Source organism: Glycine max, chromosome 10 (genome assembly GCF_000004515.6).
Source record: "Glycine max cultivar Williams 82 chromosome 10, Glycine_max_v4.0, whole genome shotgun sequence".
Classification (NCBI taxonomy): domain Eukaryota; kingdom Viridiplantae; phylum Streptophyta; class Magnoliopsida; order Fabales; family Fabaceae; genus Glycine; species Glycine max.
This window is the reverse complement of record NC_038246.2, coordinates 34,252,588-34,270,541: the sequence shown is the minus strand read 5'-3', so window position 1 is coordinate 34,270,541 and position 17,954 is coordinate 34,252,588. Positions and strand designations below refer to the sequence as shown.

General features: G+C 36.2%; 2 protein-coding genes across 2 annotated transcripts; one reads left to right on the top strand and one right to left on the bottom strand.

Moving 5' to 3' along the window:
• Nucleotides 1-7,562: 7,562 nt before the first annotated feature.
• LOC102662479 (uncharacterized) lies at nt 7,563-8,111 on the bottom strand. Its single transcript, XM_006590048.1, has one exon. The coding sequence runs from the start codon at nt 8,109-8,111 to the stop codon at nt 7,563-7,565; it is 549 nt and encodes a 182-aa protein (XP_006590111.1).
• An 8,120-nt stretch (nt 8,112-16,231) lies between these two features.
• LOC102662340 (protein MAIN-LIKE 1-like) lies at nt 16,232-17,674 on the top strand. Its single transcript, XM_006590047.1, has 4 exons — nt 16,232-16,278; nt 16,366-16,558; nt 16,672-17,331; nt 17,432-17,674. Exons 1-4 carry the CDS (start codon nt 16,232-16,234, stop codon nt 17,672-17,674), a joined length of 1,143 nt encoding a protein of 380 aa, XP_006590110.1.
• The last annotated feature ends 280 nt before the right edge of the window (nt 17,675-17,954 follow it).

The window sequence follows — 17,954 nt, the reverse complement described above, 5'->3', positions numbered from 1 at the left end:
TATGGGATTATTTTGACAGATTGCCTAATGATAGAGCTTTATGTAGGGGTTGTAAGAAAGATTTAGTAGGGGTGGGAATAAAATTGGAACTTCGATTTTAATACGTCACTTAAATATTTATACGAAGACGACAAAGACTTTTGAAGAAAGTGATGTTAGTAAGCTTGTGCTTGATCATGCTAGAAAATTAAGAGCTAGAAAAGTTGATAAAAAAAATAGTGAATGATATAATATGCATGATGATCATACAACATGACCTTTATTTCTCTTTTGTTGAATATAAAAGGTTTAGAGAATTGATTAAATACTTGTGTCTGAATGCTAAGGTACCTTCTAGGCGTGCTTGGACTATATATATTAATAATATTTATGAAGACCAGACAATCATATTGAAAAGTGTGTTGTCCAAAGTCCCTAGTAGGATATCCTTGACATCTGATTTGTGGACTTCTTGTATTGCAGAGGGTTATATTTATTTAATTGCACATTATGTTGATGAAAACTGGAAGCTTCAAAGCAAAATTCTTAATTGTTGTCATCTTCCTCCTCCACACCCTGGGCCTGAAATGGCTAAGGCCATATATGAATTTTTGAAAGATTAGGGGATTGAGCGAATTTTTTTCCCTTAACTTTGGATAATGCATCCTCAAATGAAACACACTCAAGGTTGTTGAAAGATAGACTTTTGACTAACAATAATGGTTTGTTATATGGTGGGGAATATTTTCATATCCAATGTTGTGCTCACATTTTAAACCTTATTGTTCAGGACAATTTCAAGGTTTCTAAGAATGCTTTAACAAAATTTATAGAAAGCATAAAGTATGTTAAAGGTCCAGAGGGAAAAATGAATGCCTTTAAAGCTTGTGTTGTTAAAGTGGGTGGTGTTGATACAAAGGTTGGTTTGTGTTTGAATGTTCCTACTAGGTGGAACTCCACATTTGTGATGCTTCAAAGAGCACTTGCACATACCGACGTATTTTTAATACTCTTGCTTTTGAAGATGCAAATTATGTGGCTTGTCCTACAACTGAATAATGGGTAAGAGCTGAAAAAGATATGTGAATTTTTGAAGCCATTTTTTCATATCATTGAGTTAATGTTTGGTTCATCCTATCCAACATCTAATTTTTATTTTTCACAAGTGTGACAAATTGAATGTTGGTTAGAAAAACATGATAGGTGTTCGCATCCTGGTACTACTTGCTTTTGTGGATGTGAAATCTAACCGGCAAGTGCATCGGGTTGTCAAGTAAATAATTAAAACGGTGTGAACCGAGTATTGAACTCAGGGAACTTGTTTTACTTGGCAAAGCATCATTCAGTAAATAGGCATTTGCGTAAAGAATTGATTATCATGAAGTAAAAACAGAAGTAATTCTATTCTAAGTAAAAGCAGTAATTGTGAGCAAGTGAGTGTGAAAACAAATATGTAAAAGCGTTGGGTCCTTCTACTATGATACTTGATGCAATTAGGGTTTTTCTCTACTTGAAATTATTTCTGTGTTCTATGCTGAAGGCACAAATACCAAACACCGATGTCTCGCTAGTTTGGCCTAATTCAAATTAAATTTCATTCTCAGATGTCTCTTGTTGAACTTAGCCTAACCGAACAACATTACAAATACATCATGATAAAAACTAAATTACTGCACTCCGTGTCCGACAGTTCGATAACCTAGCCCTGCCCTATCCAGTTCTAAGGATGCAGTACATTTTCCAATGCTAAAACTCCCAACCTTACACACAAATGGGTGATCAAGCCATAAGCATGCATAACATAAACATAGATAGAAACATTGAACACATAAAAACAAATTCAAATAGATAGTAATAATATTTACATCAAGCACTCAGCGGAATTTCCCAACAAAGGATTCTAGCCCTCCATTTCAAGGGAGTACCTTTCACAAATAGGAGAAGAGTTTTAGAGAAAATACCATATTACAAAGCAATGGGGATGTCTCCTCGACCTCTAGGAACCTAGGAATCACTCCTAAACCTAAAATCTACCTAAAAGTTAGGGCCTTTTTCTTCCTTGCTCGGCTTTTCCTCTATTCTTCGTTCATCACTAGGCTCACGTAGTCTATTTAGACCTCCTTTTTTTCATTCTCTACAATTCAAGCTTAAAAATGGCTTTTTGTCCATGAAGGCACGCTTAGCGCCATTCTCGCGCTTAGCGCAAGTAAGTGAAATTTGGCTTAGCGTCATTCTCGCACTAAGCGCAGAAGAGACAATCTTGTCGCTGAACGAGCTGAGCGTGTGATGAAATGGCAAATTCTCTTCAATATTCATCTCATTCTCTAAACGGTTGATGTCTCGCTTAGCGGTTGAGTCTCGCTAAGCGCACGGTCCAGGCTTAGCGAGACGACAACTTTTGAACCTTCAAATTTTTCTCCTTTTTACCTGGAATTAAAGTGAAATTTACATTAAATTCATATGGAAAGCTTCTACTGAGCAAATATAAAAACTAAACAAGAAATATTTACAATCCTACCAAAAAGAACCATAAATTGGGAGAAATATATACATTTTTGAAAAAAATTTTATACAAAAGTTAGTCCTAAAAGACGGCTAACAAACTCCCCCAAATTTACAGTTTTGTTTGTCCTCGAGCAAAGAAAAAACAGTTTACTTGTCCTCAAGTGACAAACTCACAGTGGTTATTCACAAGGTGTTTGTTCCAAAGAATTCAATCACATGACATGAATGACATACAATGTTTCGATCAACAGCTTCTCACAAGACATGCAACTTTTCAACGATATGAACATGATTATTAAGCATCACAACTGAAATAAGCTAGCAAGAATGATAGGTATCAAGGAAGGATCATCAACCAAAGCCTCACGGTCACTGTTTCACTCAAGCACAAGTGTTTATGCTTTCCATCAATCAACAACCAGCATAAGTCTCAATCTTTGCACTTCATCTCATGCCATACAGTTAAAAACACATAAACTGAATATGAAGGACTTTAATAGGCTTGTAATGAGGTTGGGCTGCAAATCAATCATGGTTTTGCTAGGATGCAAAGGCTTAAGTTCTAGGAGAGCATCTGTCCTTAGATAAACTTTTTTTCTTTTTATTTCCAGCTTCAATTACTTGCCTTAAAGCACTTGGATTCACTTCTTCTTAGATAACAACACACACACTTTTATTTTGAATACTTATAGTTTTTTTTTAACAACAGCTCTTTACTTGTTGCTTATTGACTTACTGTGTGTGCTAATATTTTCTTACCATTAGAAGCTATCACCTAATAAACTCCCCCAAATTTGGGACAAATTTGCTTTGAACCAGAATGCTCTCCTACAACCTAAGACAAGGTAGATGGAGATGTAATCCATAGGTTCAAGGTTCAATCAAGCAATCAGATTTTCAGCTCAATCATGGGTGCAAAGGATATGTCATTCAGTCACAAGGTAAGCTTTTTGGCTAAGTGGTTAATTCACACAAAACATGGCCTTCATCATCTTCAAACTCATGCATTCATTCCATAATAAGAGATTCATGCAAAAATCATTACTTAATGCTAGTCATTCTCTCATAATTCAAGATCACAGACTCACCGGGTTGTGGTTAATGAGTACCTTCACAATCAAACTGTTAAACTAACTAACATTTTCATTCATGATCCTAATCCATGTTCTTTCTCTTCTAATCACTGCATGCTTATTCAAAATATATGATTTACACATTCCAATTCACTCAAATCATGTAATCGATCAATTCAAACCAACAAACACTAAATTTTTCAAAATCAAACATCAAACCACTGGATAAAATGAAATATATTGTTCAAACTAGCTTAAAGCAAGCTACGATGCAATCCAAAAACTAAAGTAAAACCATAAACTGAATTTTAAAAACTGAAACATAAATATAAAACCAAATTAAAAATGTACTAAAAACAGAATAATAATAAAAGTGTTCAAAAGATAGGAAAGTAAAAATCATGTCACTGGTCCTGCGGTGGGTCCTGATCCATGACCTCATCATCGGTCAAATATAGCACAGGAACAATAACTTAGACAAAAGTAAAGCGGAAATAAAAAGTGCACAACGGAAAAGTAAAGACTGTAGGGAAGAAGAAAATAAACACAAGATTTATACTGGTTCGACCACAACCCGTGTCTACGTCCAGTCCCCAAGCAACCCACGGTTCTTGAGATTTCCAATAACCTTGTAAAATCCTTTACAAGCAAATATCCACTAGGGACGTACCCTCCCTTGTTCTCTTTGAACAACCAAGTAGATGTACCCTCTACTTGAAGCGAACCACAAAGGATGTACCCTCCCTTGTGTTCACTATTACAACCAAGAAGCTACCCGCTTCTAACACAGAATTCTCAGACGGTTAGTTCTTTGAATTCAGTGTTTGGGCAAAGAATTCTCAGACGGTTAGTTCTTTGAATTCTTTGTTTGGGGGGATCAAAAGAATTCTCAGACGATTAGTTCTTTGAATTCTTTTGTCAGGAGGGAGAAGGAAAGAATCAAAAGAATTCTTAGACGGTTAGTTCTTTGAATTCTTTTGGCAAAAGTGAGAAGGAATGAAGAAGAAGAATAGCACAAGTTTTTGGCCAATGAACTTTTCTTGACAAAGAAAGTATTGAACAAAAACTCTTAGAAAAATGTTGAGAATAATTGAATGAAAATCAATTTTTTGAAATTCGTGTCATGGTCACATATTTATAGCCATTTGATGACTCTTGAAAAAACAAGTTAAAAGTTGTGACTCTTGACAATTTCTTCAAAACTAGTCACTCTAAAAGTTGTGACTCTCTCAAAAACTAGTCACTTTAAAAGTTGTGCTTCTTTTTGAAAACTTAGTCACTTTAAAAGTTGTGACTCTTTTAAAAAATCTTCAGAAACTAGTCACTTTAAGAATTGTGACTTTTGGTAATTTAATTTTTAAAATAAGTCAGTGGTAATCGATTACCATTGTAGTGTAATTGATTACACATCAACAGATGTGACTCTTCATGTTTAAATTTGAAAATCTTTGTCAATTCCCTGTTTGATACTTCTGCTTGGCCATTAGTTTGAGGATGATAGGATGATGCTACCTTGTGTGTTACATTATACTGTTTCAACACCTTCTATAGTTGATTATTGCAAAAGTGTGTGCCTCCATCACTGATTAAGATTCTGGGCACCCCAAATCATGCAAAGATGTCTTTCTTTAAGAACTTCACTACAGTCTTAGCATCATTCTGTGGGGCGGCCACTACTTTAACCCATTTAGACACATAATCTATAGCTACTAGGATGTATTCATTTCCAAAGGATGAAGGGAAGGGACCTACAAAGTCAACCCCACCCCCCAATAGTCAAAGACCTCAACCTCCATAATATTTTGTAGAGGCATTTCATTTCTTTTGGAGATGCACCCCATCCTCTGACATTGATCACAATGCAACATATGCTGGTGGGCATCCTTAAATAACGTTGGCCAAAAGAACCCAGACTGTAGAACCTTAGCTGTTGTCTTATCTCCACCATAATGGCCGCCACATGGTGAGTTGTGACAGTGCCATAATATGTTCTTGGCCTCCTCCTTTGTCACACATCTTCGAAGAAGATTGTCAACTCATATCTTGAACAAGTGTGGCTCATCCCATATGTAAAATTGAGCATCATGGAGGAATTTCTTCCTTTGCTGCCAAGTTAGATCCTTAGGGATGATTCCTACTACTTTAAAGGTTGCCATATCAGAAAACCAAGGTCTTTCATTCACTATGAACAGGGATTCATTAGGGAATTAATCTCTAATCTCTGCTTCTTTTGAAGTGACTTCCTCATTAACCAATCGTGATAAGTGGTCTGCTACAACATTTTCAGATCCCTTTTTATCCTGAATAACCAAATCAAATTCTTGAAGCAGCAGAATCCATCTTATCAGTCGAGGTTTATAATCAACCTTGTTGAGAAAATATTTAATTGTTGCATGATCAATGTAAATGATGACTTTTGATCCCACCAAGTAAGATCTGAACTTTTCAAGTGCATAGACAATTGCCAGCATTTCTTTTTCAGTGGTGGCATAGTTAACCTGTGCATCATTCAAAACTTTCCTAGCATAATATATAACATGAAAGATTATGCCTTTTCTCTGTCCAAGCACAACACCTACGACATAGTCACTCGTGACACACATCAATTCAAACTCTTTCCCCCAATCTGGTGTTGTGATCATCAGAGTAGATACTAGTCTGGTTTTGAGATCATTAAATGCTTCCATGCATTCTTCATTAAACACAAACGCAGTGTCCTTGTTCAACAGATTACTGAGTGGTTTAGCAACTTTTGAGAAATCTTTTATGAATCACCTGTAGAACCCAACGTGTCCTAAAAAGCTTCTCACTCCCTTGAAATTTATTGGAGGGAGGAGTTTCTCAATGACATCAATCTTTGCCTTGTCCACCTCAATCCCCCTCACTAAAATTTTATGCCCCAACACTATGCCCTCTTGGACCATAAAGTGACATTTCTCCCAATTAAGCACCAAATTAGACTCTTCACATCTTTGCAATACTCTTTCCAAATTTGATAGACAGTAATCAAAAGATGAGCCAAAGATAGAGAAATCATCCATGAAAACTTCAATGCATATCTCCACCATATTAGAAAAAAATTGACATCATGCACCTTTGAAACATAGCCGGAGCATTACAAAGACCAAAAGGCATACGCCTATAAGCGAACACGTCAAACGGGCAAGTGAAAGTTGTCTTCTCCTGATCTTTGGGATCCACTGTGATCTGATTATAGCCAGAGTACCCATCCAAAAAACAATAAAATGATTGTCCAACAAGTCTTTCAAGCATATGGTCCATGAAGGGAAGTGGATAATGGTCTTTACGAGTAGCATCATTCAATTTCCTGTAATTTATGCACATCTTCCATCCGGTGTCAGTCCTTGTGGAAATTAGTTCATCTTTCTCATTTTTAATCACTGTTATACCCCCCTTCTTGTGAAAAACTTGCACAGGGCTAATCCACGCACTATCTGAGAGGGGATAAATGAGTCCTACTTCTAGCAATTTAAGTACTTCCGTGCACACCTCTTCTTTCATGATTGGGTTCAATCGTCTTTGGGGCTGCCTCACTGGCTTGTAATTAGCTTCCATATTAATTTTGTGCATGCAGTAAGATGGACTGATCCCTTTCAAATCAGAGATGTGCCATCCAATCGTGGCTTTGTGCTTCTTCAAAATCTGCACCAGCTGATCCTCTTCTTCCTTCTTCAAGGAGCTGCTAATTATGACTAGTTTGGCTTCATTGTCATCCAAGAATACATACTTCAAGTGTGCAGGTAGAGTCTTCAATTCCACTTTGGGTTTTTCTATTGGTCTACTATTCTTCAATTCTTCAAACACAATATGTCTAGTCGAATTTTCCCTTGCACCATCTAACTCTTCAATACAAACCTGCACTTCATCTTCCTCCTCCTTGGTCAGACATTCTACGTGATTATTCAATGCTTTTTCCAAAGGAGACTGCAGTACCATGGCTGTAGCTGCTAATTCTATCTCTCGTTCTACCTTCTCCACATCAAATCAGGCCTTCTGATCACTTGAGTGCTTCATTACTTCAAATAAGTCGAATGAAATTTTCTGATCCTCCACACTCAGTTCTAATTTACCTTTCCCCGTATCTACTACACAACTGGCGGTTGACATGAAAGGACATCCCAAAATTATGGGGATTTCAATATCCTCCTCTATATCTATAACCACAAAATCTGCAGGGAAAGTAATATGTTTAACTCTGACCAAATCATCTTCTATCACTCCATACGGCCTGATGATGGAGTGATCAGCTAACTGTAGAGTCATTCTGGTTGGCATTATTTCCAGCTCTCCCATCCTCTGACACATAAAGAGCGGCATCAAATTTATGTTGGCTCTTAAATCAATAAGAGCCTTACCAACTGAGACTGCACTGATCGAGCAAGGTATAGTGACATTGTTTGGATCTTTGTGCTTGGGTGCAAGGATGCGTTGAATCACAACACTATAGTTTCCCTCCACTACAATTGTGTCATTGTGGATATACTTGCTCTTTTGGGTTAGCATATCCTTCAGAAATTTAGAGTAAAGTGACATTTGCTATAAGGCCTCTCCGAAGGGCATGGTGATCTCTAGCTTCTTGAAAATGTCAAGAAAACATGCAAGATGTCTTTCTTTGGTCTTCCTAGAAGGTACCAATGGATATGACACTTCTTTCCCCTCAAATGGAGCTACCTCTTTCTTCTTTTCTCTGGACTGCTCACTCTTACTCTTTTTCTTTTCATTTGTTTTTTCATTTTTTTCATTGTTTTTTTCTTCTTCTTCTTCTTCTTCTTCTTTTTCTTTCTTTTTCTAATTATTTATTTCATTCTCATTCTTGCTTATTGTATTCTCATTCTCTTTGTAATCCTTTTCATCTTCTATCTCCTCAAGTTTACAAAAATTGTCCTCCGGTTCAAATGCTGGTTCAGTTACCAACTGTTGTTTATCTCCATCCACTATCTTCTCATCCTTCTCTTCTTCAGTCATGGTTGCCATTTTTCCACGGGTCATCACAGCTTTGCACTCTTCCTTTGGATTGTTTTCTGTGTTGGCTCCAAATTTTGAGGAAGAGTTGTCAACTATTTGTTTAGCTAACTGTCCCACCTGAATCTCCAAATTTTTAATGGCCAACTCAGTACTCTTGTGATTTTATATTGAAACCTGCATGAATTGAGCAAAAGTCTCCTCCAACTTTGTTGTCCTCTCATAGAGGTTAGGCCCTTGTTATGGCAGTCTATTTGATGGTCCACCCTGGTCTTTGTTGAATTGATTACCAGGATGAGTCCTCCACTGATTTTGCTACTGGTTGTAATGCTGGCCCTATTGGAATCCACCTACATTAAAATTCTGCCTTGGTCGGTTCCCCATATAATTAACTTCATGTGTTGATTCTTCAGTGGGAATACAACAGCCTGATTCATAAGCTCCACCACAAAGTGTGCAACCTGCAACCTACAAAATAGAAGAAGGTGAAGGCTGACTAACATGTAATTGAGTTGGCAGCTTACTCAGTGTTTCTGTTAAAGTCTCGAGTTGCTTGGACAACAACTTATTCTGCGCCAATAGAGCATCTTGTGATGACAACTTTAATAAACTCTTCTTGGTGGGATAGTGTGTTCTATCATGCAAGATAGCGTGATCACTAGCAGCCATATTCTCAATTAGTTCCATGGCTTCTTCAAGAGTTTTAAGCTCTATTTTACCCCCTGCAAAAGCATCTAAGAGCTGCTGAGATTGTGGCCTCAACCCGTCAATAAAAATATTCAGCTGTATGGGCTCAGAGAATCCATGAGTAGGAGTTTTCCGTATAAAGCTATGGAATCTTTCTAAGGCTTCACTCAAAGATTCATCTGGGAACTGGTGAAAGGAAGAGATGGTAGCCTTTCCCTCTATAGTCTTGGACTCTGGGAAATATTTCTTCAGAAACTTTTCCAGAACTTCATCCCAAGTCTTCAAGCTATTACCTTTGAATGAATGCAGCCACCTCTTGGCTCCTCCAAATAGTGAGAATGAAAATAAGCTGAGCCTAACATCATCTTCTGGCACTCCAGCAATTCTGACTGTGTTGCAAATTTCAATGTAAGTTCCTAGATGTGCATAAGGATCTTCATTAGGCAAACCATGAAATTGATTGCCCTGTATAAGTTGAATCAAAGAATGTGGATATGTGATATTTTAAGCTTGAACCTCCGGCCGCACAATACTAGTGAAAAATTGCGGCACACTTGTGCTTGAGTAGTCTTCAAGGGTTACTCATCTAGGTTGCTCATCAGCCATTGTGTTGGCTTCAATCAATGCTGTATTTGATTCCCTTGTCTCTGGAAAACTAGAAGATGACTCTGAAGACTGAGGTTCTTCAAGAATTGTTGTTGCTTCTATATCTTGCAAAGCCTTTCTGCTCTGTTCCTTCTACAAGTTGCTTCGATTTCCAAGTCTATTGGAACCAAATTACCTGCAGAGGACTTTCTATGCATACACAACCAAGCATAAACAACAGTTAACCAATTTCGAAGAAAAATAAATTTTGCAATAAACAAATATTCACAAAAACAAAACAACGAATCAAAGAATAAAGAATAAACCCTTACAACTGAACTAAACTTTTCCAAATAAAGAGAAGTTCCTCGGCAACGGTGCCAAAATACTTGTTCGCATCCTAGTACTACTTGTTTTTATGGATGTGAAATCTAACCGGCAAGTGCATCGAGTTGTCAAGTAAATAATTAAAACAGTGTGAACCGAGTATCGAACTCTGGGAACTTGTTTTGCTTGGCAAAGCATCATTCAGTAAATAGGCATTGGCGTAAAGATTTGATTATCATGAAGTAAAAACAGAAGCAAATTTTATTCTAAGTAAAAGCAGTAATTGTGAGCAAGTGAGTGTGAAAACAAATATGTAAAAGCGTTGGGTCCTTCTACTAAGATACTTGATGCAATTAGGGTTTTTCTCTACTTGAAACTATTTTTGTGTTCTATGTTGAAGGCACAAATACCAAACACCGATGTCTCGCTAGTTTGGCCTAATTCAAATTAAACTTCATTCTTAGATGTCTCTTGTTGAACTTAGCCTAACCGAACAACATTACAATTACAGCATGATAAAAACTAAATTAATGCACTCCGTGTCTGGCAGTTTGATAACCTAGCCATGCCCTATCCAGTTCTAAGGATGCAATACATTTTCCAATGCTAAAGCTCCTAACCTTACACACAAATGGGTGATCAAGCCACAAGCATGCTTAACATAAGCACAGATAGAAACATTGAACACATAAAAACAACTTCAAATAGATAGTAATAATATTTACATCAAGCACTCAGCGGAATTTCCCAACAAAGGATTCTAGCCCTCCATTACAAGGGAGTACCTTTCACAAATAGGAGAAGGGTTTCAAAGAAAATACCAAATTACAAAGCAATGGGGATGTCTCCTCCACCTCTAGGAACCTAGGAATCACTCCTAAACCTAAAATCTACCTAAAAGTTAGGGCCTTTTTCTTCCTTGCTCAACTTTTCCTCTATTCTTCGTTCAGCACTACGCTCACGTAGTCTATTCAGACCTCCTTTTTTTCATTCTCTACAATTTAGGCTTAAAAAGAGTTTTTTGTCCGTGAAGGCGCGCTTAGCGCCATTCTCGCGCTTAGCGCGATTAAGTGAAATTTGGCTTAGCGTCATTCTCGTGCTAAGCGCAAAAGAGACAATCTTCTCGTTGAACAAGATGATGACACACTGAGCGCGTGATGAAATGGCAGATTCTCTTCAATATTCATTTCACTCGCTAAGCAGCTAATGTCTCGCTTAGCGGTTGAGTCTTGCTAAGCACACGGTCCAGGCTTAGCGAGACAACAACTTTTGCACCTTCAAATTTTTCTCCTTTTTATTTGGAATTGAAGTGAAATTTACATTAAATTCATTTGGAAAGCTTCTACTGAGCAAATATAAAAACTAATCAAAAAATATTTACAATCTTACCAAAAAGAACTATAAGTTAGGAGAAATATATACATTTTTGAAAACTTTTCTATACAAAAGTTAGTCTTAAAAGACGACTAACAGCAGGCATGAAGATTAGAAGATTAGGGAAATGGTAGATAAAATAAAAGACAAGTTTTATAAATATTGGAGTGAATATAGTGATGTGCTTGCTCTTGGTCCTTGTCGCAACCAAGATCAAGATGGGATGACGTAAAAAAAAAAATATAATGGAGTCACCACTAATATTTTAAATTGAAGGAAAACATTAGAAAACGCTTAAAAAATCTTTGGAACCGTAAATGACTTCCAGAGTCTATGACACGTAGAGAAGGTATTAACACTCTACAATACCCATAGAAAATGATACCTCTAATTAATTGTGCAACATCATTAAGTTTATAAATATTTACTTTGGCCCAAAAAACATATTCTTGAATCTTATTATAAAAATCTCTTCTTTTTTATACTCTATTAAAATTTAGCACAAAGATTTAAGCTAGCAAATTGGCTAGTATGATAATCCTCACAATTTACAACGTTAAAGATATAATCGTTATTCAATTAACGTCATAAATTATTGCTTATTTTAATAAAATATTGTCTTTGAAATTTTTTATTTTTAAATTTACTCTGGCCCAAAAGTTTATGATAGCAAATGACTATTCTATAAACCCTTGTGGTTTGAAAATCTTAAAGGTAGAATTGCTATCAATTAATATTGTTAAACCATTACATGAAGTAAAAGTAGATTATTTAGAATTGCATCCATTATAAGCGAGTAGATTAAAACACTCAAAGTTATAATCCCTATTTTTTATTTTACCACGAATTACATTTGTTGCTCTTGATTAAAAGAAGTAGAATTATAAACGTGATTTTCGCAACATATATAATTCATCGCAAAATAAAATATGTCAGGAACTAGATTTCAAAGTGTAGCAAGAATTTTCTGCACCATCTACGGAATAGGTGGAGCATAAGATTAGCACTTACATGCATTCAATCTAATTTATTCCTTTTGACAATTTATTTTTCTTTTATGTAAAAAGTAAAAACAAGTTCATCCACATTCAAATCCTAGAAGCTATGACACACACACACTCAAGAAAAGAATGATAGCAAGGATAATAAAAACAATTAACATAAGAACCAAGCAAATTAACATAAAAAAGAAAGTTATAGAAAATATATATGAATTGCACGTATGAAACAAAAGAGAGAAAGAACAATGTACTCCATTCATCTTAATAAGTCAACATGGAAATCATACAATGGAGTAAATCAAAACCTTGTGTGTGACTCTTTAATCGTTGCACTGAGTTATAACCGCCAAAACTTTTAAATATGTCTTCGCGTTGTGCAGAATTTTTTCCCTTCTCCTCTTTATTTTTTTCGTTCGTTCCTTTTTTTCCTTCCTTTTTTTTTTGTTTTTTTGTTATGTAAGTGTGGTTTTTATAAACCTCTTCTAGATTTTTGTTGTAACCACTAATCCAACTCATCCACCTATTTCTCTCCACCATTCACTATCTGTCAGTTACACAACTAACTTATCTATCTTGACTCAGTCTTCTCTTATTTAATTGACCATTATCTTTTAAAAAATCTTCTTTTTGTAACCAAAGATATTTTTTGATAACTTGATATTCTCTTGTAACCACCTCTTATTTTTATATTTATTTAATTTTAAAAGATTAAAATATTCTTCTGACTAAAATTGGTTATTCACACTTCTCGCTTCAAGATGTCATTTTTATTGAAGTTTTGTTATACAAAACTTGGTATTAGTGAAGTATCTTGCCAAGCAAAAATAAGTATTAGAAGCACAAGTTGCATTCTCTCTTTCAAGAGTATGTCAAGAATTCTAAGAAAGAGACAACTACAAGTGGGCAACAAGAATCTCAAGCTCATCCTTCCTTGGCTAAAGGAAAGTCAACATCATAAGTAGCATTTGTTGATGTTAGTCTATATTTTTTTTCAAACTTAATTGCTCATTCACTTCATTACTTGTGTTATTTCTTTAATATTTAATTTTTCATTTTGTGTAACCAATTGAGAATGATAACATATCACAACATGGTACCTTTCAATTTGATATTTATTGGGAAGAGCAAAAATTGTCTTTAGCATATCATCCAAATCTTGATATTTTGAATTATTGGAAGAAGAATCAAGTTAGGTTTTTGGATCTTTCATTGTTTGCATGTGACATTTTGGGTATTCAAATGACAATTGTTGCATCTAAATATGCTTTTAGTATGGGTTCTTGTATTTTGAATAAATACCGAAGTTGTTTCATTCCGGATAATGTGTAATATTTGATATTACCAAAAGTTAATTGCTAGAATTTGAGGTGTAAGGTAAATACTACATTTTTAATATATATTACAACTTTCATTTTTTTTCTTTAAGGTTTAAATTAAATAATCTCATGAATTACCTTATGTTTATTTTATTTTTATGATGATTTGTAGATGGACAAATCTTCAGAGATTGAAAAATTGGTAGAACTAAGTACATCAATAATGGGGTCAAACATCGTCAGTGAAGATTGATTATTTGATGTTGTATTATTCGAAAATTCAATGAACTATCTGTTTGTATTGTATATTTGTACTTAGATTTGTTTGGATTTAGACTTTACACTTCACCTAATCTAGTCTTAAGTACTTGATAATTGATATCACTTATTTATATTGTATTTATTTTATGTGTATTTAAAATAATTTGTTTTAACAATTCACTATTCTTAATTATTTTTTTTGTGTGAATGTAGGCTAGCCTCCAAAACACGTGTACTATGCAAGACAGATATAAAATTAGGACTTGATGGGATAGACTTTGGGGTTAAAGACTCTGTGGATACGAACTTTGCATGATGGACTTACCAGCTTTACTCAAGACCTTTACACCTAAAATTCAAGGGTGATGCTAGGTGCACCCAACATTTAATGTCAAAGGTCAAAAATACCCCTGGCCTTAATTTAAAGGATTTTGGTGCACCCAACACCATTTTACGCTTTCCGTACACCAGCACTGTGAGCTTCCATTTGCGCTGCTGCTATTCTTCTTCCCTTCCCTCTGTGTCATTTTCATTGGGCTTTGATCGTTGTTCTCTTCTGTCGGCATTGTGGACGTGCATTGAAAGGGATGCTCCACCGTCGAGGTAAGCTTCATCTCCCCTTTAATGGCTATCGATTCCGTTGCTTGTTTTTTATTTCTTACGGATGTAGTTAGGTGGTTTGGGCATGTAGAGAGAAGACCGGTAGACTCTGTAGTAAGGAGAGTAGACCAGATGGAGAGAAGACAAACAATTCGAGGCAGAGGAAGACCCAAAAAGACTATAAGAGAGGTTATAAAAAAGGATCTCGAAATTAATGGTTTGGATAGAAGTATGGTACTTGATAGAACATTATGGTGGAAGTTGATCCATGTAGCCAACCCCACCTAGTGGGATAAGGCGTTGTTGTTGTTGTTGTTGTTGGATGTAGTTGATCCTTATTTGATGTAGGAAATAGGTTTAGGCATACAGATGAAGTAGGAAGTAGGTTTGTACATACGGATCAAGGTGATCCCTATGAGGTTTAAGGATCAAGTTGATCTGTATGAAGCTTATGGATCAAGTTCATCCGTAAGTCTCATACGGATCAAGTTGATCTGTATGACCCTTTTTTTAAAAAAAGTGAAATAAGTATGTTTGTTTTGAAAAATGTTTCTTATTAGGATTTAGGGTTAATGATGATGGTTTAGGGTTACTGTTGATTGTTTAGGGTTAGTGTTGAGGGTTTGTATTGTATTATGTTTGAATTCTTTGAACTAGATGATATTGGTTTTAGATATTTCAGTTTACTAAGTTGGTATCGCTTTAAAAATCATACATATGACTGACTTACAAGTTACAAATAATAAACATTTGTGAAATCACTATCTTGAAATGTGAGAATAGTTTCAAATCATGCATTATATACCAAATATATGTCATTAGAAAATATCAAAATTCCACACACAAGCACACATATAAGAATGGTAATGGCAGGCTAATGATAAAATAGGAACAACATGCTCCATTTTAGTTTAAGATCTAAGCTGAGCTACACGAGGAGCACCCCTATAAATGTCCCAAATCTCCTCAGCTTTCATTTGCCCCTTTTCAAGCAAAATACCTGCAAAAGAAGCAAAACTTAAATCCTAAAAGCAAAACTTAGGTCCTAAAAGCAAAACAAGCAGGTCTAAAAGCAAAACAAGCAATAAATGTCCCAAGCCTGTCTGCAGAATTAAAAACTCTGGACACTTTGAAGCTTCTAATGTTGCCTTTGCAGAGATCTAACACAAGTTGTCAATCCCAAACATCTTCTCCTCAATTAGTTTTGCTACAAACAAATTTCAATAAGCAAAAAAGTTTAAAATCTCATAAATAAAATTACCATAGATTTGGAATAAGACTTTCCAAAATGACCTGAAAATCAAAAAACTTACGAGCACAAGCACACACTATAGAGTTTATGAGCACCTGAAAATGAAATTACTTTTAGTCTGCAAAAGATTAACACACATTGACTATAGATTAATTTCTTGGTTGAAATTTAGATAATTCGTTGTAGAGCAGTTCAAAATCTTGCTTGCCTAGGATTTAAGGGTATAAGTTGTTTAATTCTATTTTCTTTGAACAAGTTTATATTGTGATAAATTTGTGTGGTTTAGTAATGGAATTTGTGCGTCAACATTTGCAAATCATGGCTAGAACTAGAGGGTTAGGTCATGCCATAGGTAGGGTTATAGGTATATCCCTGGGGAGAGAGGATCATCATGATTCAGATGATGTTCCCCAGCGATGAAGGCCTATAGCATCCGCACGTAGGCAATGGGAAGTTGCCCCTGTTGCCGAGGATGTGCCTGTGGTAGCTGGAGATGTACATACACAAGGTGCAGAAGCTGGTCATGATGCTGAGGGATTTCCAAGTGGGCCGTGTGACCCATTAGTGCTTACGGAGTATGGTGACCATGTTGCAGTCAGCATATGGAACAGAGAGGTATTTAAAATTTTTTAGTAAACTTATTTGTTAAGTATTTCTTATTATTGAAATTTGTCATAATTTAAATTTTTATATGTATAAATTGTCTGTTCATTTATACTTCAATTCAGGAACGTCCTGAATTAAAGTTATTCTCCCATGGGAGGAAGGTTCAGAAATTTGGGAGGCCTGCTCCTGAAATTGAAGGGTTAGTTGATGCCATAGGATTAAGTCCTTTGATTGTATGTTCAGTAGAAATTGGTGATCGGGGACTTATATCCGCTTTCGTGGAGAGGTGGCATAAGGAAACTAGTAGTTTCCATCTTCCTGTTGGGGAGGTTACCATCACCCTAGATGATGTGGCATCTCTACTTCATCTTCCAATTATTGGCGCCTTCCATACCTTCGAGCCTCTGCACGTCGACGAAGTCGTGTTGATGTTAGTGGAGTTACTTGAGGTCTCCGGAGAGGAAGCTAGGATTGAGACAACACAGTGTCATGGGGCATACGTACGCTTATCTTGGCTACGAGATATTTATCAGAGGAGATGTCAGGCTGGACATTGGACTGTAGCAGCTCATGCCTATCTTCTGCATCTCTTAGGTTGCATTCTTTTTGCTAACAAGAGTGCAACCCATGTTCATGTTGTTTTCTTAGACGCTTTCCGCGACTTTAGTCAGAGTGGAAGCTATGCATGGGGAGCTTCCGCCCTATTGCATATGTACGATCATTTGAATGATGCTTGTAAGAGCGGCGACCGACAGCTTGCTGGTTACATCACTCTGTTACAAGTAATTAATATGTTTTTAATAAGTTAATTATGACTATGTTTTAAACATGTTTTTAAGATGTTCATTTGACATTTATATGATTTTGATGTAATCTTTGTAGTGTTGGATATATGAGCACTTTCCCTCAGTTGTGGAGCGTTTGACTGATCCAGACTATGATGAGCTCTCACCACGTGCATGTCGGTGGATTGCTACGAAGGCTTCTTTGAAGTCCATATCTGCATCGACCTATAGGCAACGTCTAGATGGACTCAGGATTCCTGATGTTTGTTGGATGCCTTATGGTGAGCATCAAGCCGTTTGGGAGTTTGATTTGATTTCATGCTTCTCTGATCATCTATGATGGGTGCTCGTTGTCATGAGACACCGACCAGAGAGGATCATGCACCAGTTTGGATACATGCAGAGTATTCCTACAGCGGCTATAGGTACTAGCGTGTCATTTGAAGAAATTGACGACAGGTGGATGCACTACTCAGACCATCTTGCACCAGCGGGTCAGATTTGTGTTGTGCCATGATAGTGTGCATCCGATTACATGAACTGGTTCTTCCTCATTTCTCATCCGTTCATGACAGCGGCATAGCCTGCAGATCCGCCGCGACATCCACCTCTGACGCATG

Excerpts from the sequence above, each read along its gene's own strand:
- LOC102662479 (XM_006590048.1), bottom strand. The coding sequence starts at position 8,111 with ATGTCACTTTACTCTAAATTTCTGAAGGATATGCTAACCCAAAAGAGC.
- LOC102662340 (XM_006590047.1), top strand. The coding sequence starts at position 16,232 with ATGGAATTTGTGCGTCAACATTTGCAAATCATGGCTAGAACTAGAGG. Across the intron at positions 16,279-16,365 it reads ATCATGGCTAGAACTAGAGG|GCCTATAGCATCCGCACGTA; the intron begins GTTAGGTCATGC and ends CCAGCGATGAAG. Across the intron at positions 16,559-16,671 it reads TCAGCATATGGAACAGAGAG|GAACGTCCTGAATTAAAGTT; the intron begins GTATTTAAAATT and ends ACTTCAATTCAG.